General features: G+C 34.7%; 1 protein-coding gene across 1 annotated transcript; it reads left to right on the top strand.

The window, feature by feature from the left end:
* Positions 1-1,948: 1,948 nt before the first annotated feature.
* LOC108381579 (putative phosphatidate phosphatase) lies at positions 1,949-6,124 on the top strand. The gene is made up of 4 exons (XM_017637998.1): positions 1,949-2,187; positions 4,800-4,976; positions 5,077-5,253; positions 5,911-6,124. Exons 1-4 carry the CDS (start codon positions 2,026-2,028, stop codon positions 5,926-5,928), a joined length of 534 nt encoding a protein of 177 aa, XP_017493487.1. The 5' UTR covers positions 1,949-2,025; the 3' UTR covers positions 5,929-6,124.
* Positions 6,125-6,941: the final 817 nt, after the last annotated feature.

Below are 6,941 nucleotides of genomic sequence, written 5' to 3' on the forward strand. Positions count from 1 at the left end.
TAAACGCACAAAGGCATAAAACTAGGGCAATTAAAAACAAGAAAATTGCCAAAACGATATTATAAACAATTTGTTTTATTTTATTAACAAAATATATATATTCCAGGTAATGTATCACTAAGGGTTAATTCGTTTGTTTATACTTTTTGACATTATAGTACCCTAAAAGAGAGCCGCACTGAGTTGTCAATCACACCTTGTTTAATATACCTTGTGCATAACCAATTCAACACTTTTATTTAACCCGCATTCTGTACTTCAAAAAATATCATAAAGGGATATGGTTTATTTTCTTAGAATTTATAAAATATATTATAATTTTAACATACTTATTCAATTTATTTTCTATCAAATAAATAATGGAGGGTAAATGTTAATGAAATAAATACATTTAAAAGAAAAGAGACAAAATATTTGCGAAGAAAGTGAGTTTTATTACAAAGAATGAAAACAAAATTTCAGATTTTGCCGGTATAAAGAGAGCAAAATGAGTTCACTTTTCCTCAATACATACATTGGCCTGAGGATCTCAACTCAAAAGTTGCCGATTGAAAATATCTTGATTACAGATTTCTAGCGAAAATTTTCTTGAAAACTCCTAACAAAGCTGTCCAAGCAATGTGTATTTTATTGAAGAGGTCATGGGATGCCAGTGGTGAAAATTTACATAAAAGAGGACAGTGTCAAAAAATATGCCGAAATTCGGAAAATAGAATATAGTACACTAGTTTATAAGAAAAATTATGTTTTTCATGCTAATAAATATGAGGTCGCTAGACATGAATACGGTATCCAAAAACTTTTTGTGTGCTTCCGGACTTCTTGCCAGCCCTAGAATACTCGAACTCTAATTCCGGTCAAAAGTCAACGTTCGCTGTACAAGTTAAAAAGCTGAGAANAACTCTAATTCCGGTCAAAAGTCAACGTTCGCTGTACAAGTTAAAAAGCTGAGAAGGTTTTTTCGGATCGAATGTGACTATTTTTTTCTAAAATTTTGTCAAATTGACTCATGGCCGCCTAGACCGTTCAAATACGCGTATGTGCAGCGTTAGGAAAATCAGTGCAGTGCAAATGACATAAAAATCGGGAGAAACGGAGTTTTCGTAACAGACTTACATACATGATAAAAACATAACAAGGTAAAACCATTGAGAGGCAGTCTGACGTTTGCAACAATATAATTTTAAAATCAAAACTCAAACTCACACAACATTCTCATTTTCATTCAACAACAATTGTGAACAATTTAATTTTTGTATTTTCAATTTTATATGATTTTAAAATGTTGGCAAACGTCAGAAAAAAATCATGGCCGACGAAATGAGAGAATGAATTTACCTTGTAATGTTTTTATCATGCTTACATATATTATTTTTTTGTGTCTAAATTATAAAATGGTAAATTTACATATTTTCAATCAAATTTTAAGGCAAGAATTTGATTACAGTATGTATGTATAAGAAAAATATATATGTTACATATTTATGTGTATATGTACATATGTACTTATTCAAGGCCAAACATTTTACATCTACACGACATATGTACGTAAGTTCCAAATAGTAGGTACTTGCTGCAAATACTTATTCCGAAAATGCGTTTATAATGTTTTTGTATGAATCATAAATATTGTAATCTTCCTAATTAATTGCAATAACAAATAATTGAATGCTATAAAAATATAAGTATATATATATATAAGTATAAGTACCCAGCCTTTATAATTTACATTCGGGATTTAACTCTGAAAACTTTCTTTTTTAGCAATACAACAAATGATAAGAAATTGAAAGAAATAACTTGTAAACAGACTCTGATTGAAGCAAAATCCGAACGCTGTTACAGACTAATTAGAAAATTTGCTGAACTTATTTAAGTATGGCAAACTTTTACGACAACCTAAATAACGGCAACATTAAAAATTTAAACAAAAACATTATTAGTTCACTAATGCAATAATTTTTCTTTCAGATTACGACAGTAGAGTTTTTCGTTTCGCATTACAATCGAACTCATGGTCGTGCTATGAATTCCGAACGATATTCCATTGGACGGTTAGATATTGCAGACTGGATAGTGGAGGGCTACAAAAAAATTGGTCTATTAATTTTCGGTTCGGGAGTAGGCCAACTAACGATGGATATTGCCAAGTATTCGATTGGTCGTTTGCGCCCGCATTTCTTTGCCGTAAGTCAAGAACGCCAAACAGCTTTCAAACAAAGCTCACTTCATGCAGAATAGTTTTTTCATCTTGTCGTTTATTTTAAAACTTTATTTACCAACTAAAAACTGCGTGAATTGCTATTCTGAAACTCTTCAAATAACAGATATTGAATACAGTTCTTTCTGGTTAATGGAGCTCCTCTCTTTAGCTTAGTGCCCAGCTCTCAAGAAAGGCAAAAACGCCATATAAAAAACACCGAAGAAGTCTCGAAGAAATTTCTTTTTTCAAATTTCCTTTAGGCAGTACGCAGTTCTTCAGAAATTTGCTACGCTACGCTACTACCCTTTTCTAAAGTTTCTTGTGAACAAAAAGCACAAGGAAACCCATGTTTGCAACAAAAATGTATGCCTGTTCCATTAATTCGTGAGGAAAGGGTGAGACAGCAGGCGGTCAAATATCAGATGTCAGAATTCCTTGGACACTACTATTCACACACACGAAATAATGCCAATTTTTTGCTTGACCGTTTTCCTAAGAGCTGGATACTAAGCTTTATAAGTTAACAACCTCTCCAAAATGAAAGGAAAGCCGAAACATTTAATGCACAGAACATTTGCAATCCTTTGCATAAACAGAAAAAAGAAAACAAACCACCTGACTTTGTTAATGTTTGGTTTCCTAACAAACAACAGTTTGAACAGTTTACGTTCAATGTCCGCCAAGATCATTTCTGGAAGTATAAATTAGTTAGCACTACCATGAAGTCACCAAGCAGTCAGTCAAAACGAATCTATACATACATATGTGCAATAGGGTGGTCCAAAATTAGTGAGGTCCGAATTTTAATGCTCTCACACCCTAGGTTTGTTGAATATCGAAAAAGATATACCCCTATTTTTTATTTAGAAATAAATCAAAAAATATTTAGAGGTTGCTCAAAGTTCACCATGTATTTTATATGAGAAAAACACTTTTCGTAGAAATGGTATCGAATTCTTAAAAATTAATATTTTTCGTTCGGAAACCTCTGTTTCTCTGCAGAAGATTCCCAACAATAATACCCAATTGTTTATTTATAGCTTCTGGGTCCGCCGAAAACCCCCAAAAGCCCTGAGAAATGCAATGGGGGGACCAATAAAATATCGTTAGTATTAAAAAACGAATAAATAAACAATTGGGTATTACTATTGAAAGTCTTCTATTGTAAAGAACAATCCTAAGGGGTGCGAGCATAAAAATTCCGACTTTACTTTTTCACACGCATTTTTGGACCATATTTAGGAATTCAAGCTCCAACACTTTGCGATATAATTAAAAGACAATTATGAGTAAAGCCGAAGGTACATAATTTTATTTGCTGCGGCGTAGCGTTGATCCGTTGACGACGTTGAAAAATTTGCTGTTAAACACATAGTTGCCAGCTTAATTTAGTGCTTTTTGAAAATTAAAACGCCCAAAAAAATGGTTTAGTGCCTAGTGCCCTTTTTAGTGCTTTTTTCAGCACTAAAATTTCTGACTTTACAAGAATTTACAAATTTAAATGCACTAAACTGCAAACCATGATTGATAAAAAGATTAAGTTACAAACCCACGTTCTTGCGTTCTTGTTAAATTGCATTCGCGTTGAAAATGCTAGCACGCAGATAAGTTAAGTATTTATTTTTTTATTGATTGATTACACAGTTCGAAACCTTTTAACTTTTTCTGCCACCTGAGTTCATCGGTTTTTGTTGATTTTTCGGTGCTGAATCCAAATCTGGTTGCAGAATTTCTCTACCACGTCAGAATTTTGAGATATCCTAACCTCTAACTGTAAAAACACGGTTTATTATAAAGCAACAAATTTTTTCGCTTAGGGTATCATTAAGTATTACTCTTCCCCTTCAAAATTCAATTTCGTTTGTTGCAATTCGATTGTTCTTTCTCCATATGTACCAGTTTTAATGTGCAGTACTTCGGTATTACTTCGCAAGCATGAATGTGTATTTATTTATACATGTAAATATTGTTTATTACCTCCCTTTTATTAGCTCGGGATGTAACTATGTAATATTGATGCGCCTAAAAGATGCAGCGATTTCTATTCTCAAGTTACATACCTGCTGACAGTACGAATGGAAATTATAATAGCGTGGTGTTAGTTTTTAAACTATAATTTTATTTTTTACTTCTGTTTACCACAAACTGTTATTAAAAAAAGTATCCTTTGATTAAAAAAAAATTAGTGCTTTTAGTGCGGTAAAACGCTCTTTTTTCCAAGGTTTGGTGCTGTTTGAAACTCAAAAGATGGCAACACTGGTTACACACCTTGCGTCGTGCCGCTCATTGTTTTGTAAACAAAAAACAGCTGATATTTAAGCATATCCACAAATGTAATTTCAAATGTCAACGCATGAACGCAAAGAAAAGTAGCGAATTGGTTTACTTTCGGCGGCAACTGCGTTAACGCATTCGTAACGGCGTCGTCTGTAACACCTGTCATACAAACACACGTGTTCAATTTTATTTGACATTGACGGCGTGACGCATTTGCCGGCGAACGCATGTTGTGTACCTTCGCTTTAATACTCGTACAATACATACATATGTACAAGTATACATGTTTGCCATTTGTTCTATTTCTTTCCTTCAATAGGTTTGCCAGCCCATTTTGGCCGACGGCAGTAGTTGCAACAATGCATTGAATGTAGGACGCTATGTGGAGGATTTTACTTGCTCTGGAAGTGCCACTCCACGTATGCTCAAGCATATGCGTCTTTCCTTCCCCAGTGCGCATGCCAGCTTCGCGTGCTTCACTATGATTTACATGGCGGTATAATTAAAAGCTTTATGTTCAATGGAATTACTAATATTTTAAAATGTAATTATGTATATATGTATTCTTGTTCGCTCTTTTTTTTGCAATGCTGCAGATATATTTGCAGAAGCGCATGAGTTGGGAACGTTGCAAGATGGTTAAACATTTCATGCAATTTCTGCTCGTTATGTTCGCATGGTACACTAGTTTGACACGTGTTTCCGATTACCAGCACCATACGACGGACGTATTAGCTGGTTCGACGATCGGTGCTTTCTATGCGGTTCTCATGGTAAGTTCATGCATATTTACATATGTATTTACATGCATAGTCGTACAAACACACGAATGAGAGAAATAGAGATTGCGCCAATCGCGGTACTGCTAATCCGCTCTTTGTGATTTTGACAGAATCAGCTGTGTGCGTGACGTCATCTTGGTGCAATTGTTGATTGTGAGCATACGAAAAAACCAATTATTGAAACATTTCAAAGCAAAAGGAAGTGTGCAGTGGCAAAGTGTAATAGTGAAAACAAAAGGAATGCGTGCGATATAAGTTTCTTTTCGTTCCCTACGGACGAAAACCTGGCGAAAAAGTGGAAGCAGTTCTGCCGGCGAGGAGATGCATTAAACACCAAATCGAGCTTTGTGCTATGTGTATGAACTATGAGCTTCTACATGGAATCATGTTGGCCTTTCCTTGGTGAATTGTAGTAGGTACATTTCCATGGTGAATGTAGACAGTTGCTGGTTTAGTTTTCTGGCAATGGCAAAAGCAGTTTCTACAGTAAGTAGATACAGGAACTCCACTACCTACTTATTTTTGTTAGTACCTGATTCNCTCATTGGCGTAATCTTGTATTCTATCCTTCTTGGTACAAACATGGGTTTGTAAATAAAACGCTATTGTCTACCTGTATTTCTGATAAATTTTGTTAATTTTTTACAGACGCGGACAATGTGGTGATCAGTTGTCCAAGTATTTGCAACTAATGTACCAAACGCCGTAGGCTATGGAACTTTCAAAAAGCTGTTTATGTGCAAATTTATATTTTGCAAGTGTGAAATAATAACCACCATTAATTTTGAATTGTAATAGAATACAGTTAATCGAATAAATAAATGTTTTAATTACTTTACGTGATGGTCTTGTAACCGCAAAACTCATTGTTCACCAGTGCTCGTTTTGAACTAATGATCTTGGATGGTAAAAAATAAAGCTGCCGGAAATAAAATGAAGCGACCAGTACCTATTTAATTTCTAGACATTTCTTTGACAAGCAGTTTCATGTATGAAGTAGTTTGCTGGGTATCAAGGAGCTTAGCAATTCATCGTTCAAGACTTGAGCTCCAAACTTCGTAGCTAATTCTAAAATAGGCCCAGATGTACAAAAAGTGTTCAACAGTCTCATCGTTTATCATTTTATATACATATTTCGTTACTCATAATATAAGCGAATTGGTTGTTAGATCTTACGTAGAGTAGTTATCGCGGTAGCCCCGAAAGTTTTTTCATTTTTTGTTCGACATTGTTCCCATTTCTGCACCGCATAGAAAGATGGACGCGATAAGAGATTTGTAGAGCATAGGTCTTTTTCGTTTAGAAAGAGTTATATTTCTGTTGTTCAATTCCCTACCAAGCCCCTAATAAAACTTGTTGGCAAGGGGTTTTCTTTGTTTGATGTCCAGGGTTATATTATTGGCGGTGCTTATGCTATACTCTAAATAAATAAAGTTATTTTATATATATTACGCGCAAAAAAGGTCAGCGAAAACAACGTCGATTTCCACTTTGGTCGAGTTCAACATAGCACTACAGTCGCGTTTCCAGTGGCGGATAGAGGAAATCTTGTCATTATGGTAAGCACTATGTCGTTACCTAGGGTGACCAGACCAGATATATCAGGACACGCCCTTATTTCAGGGTTTTTCAGTTTTTCTGTTATCCGACTATCCGGCCGGATACTAGCTAAAATCCGG

Source organism: Rhagoletis zephyria, unplaced genomic scaffold (assembly GCF_001687245.7).
Source record: "Rhagoletis zephyria isolate East Lansing unplaced genomic scaffold, Rhagoletis_zephyria_1.1 Rzeph_scaffold_23013, whole genome shotgun sequence".
Taxonomy (NCBI): Eukaryota; Metazoa; Arthropoda; class Insecta; order Diptera; family Tephritidae; genus Rhagoletis; species Rhagoletis zephyria.

Coding starts and splice junctions, on each gene's coding strand:
- LOC108381579 (XM_017637998.1), top strand. CDS start 2,026: ATGAATTCCGAACGATATTCCATTGGACGGTTAGATATTGCAGACTGG. Junction 2,188..4,799: donor TGCGCCCGCATTTCTTTGCC/GTAAGTCAAGAA, acceptor TTCCTTCAATAG/GTTTGCCAGCCCATTTTGGC. Junction 4,977..5,076: donor TCACTATGATTTACATGGCG/GTATAATTAAAA, acceptor GCAATGCTGCAG/ATATATTTGCAGAAGCGCAT.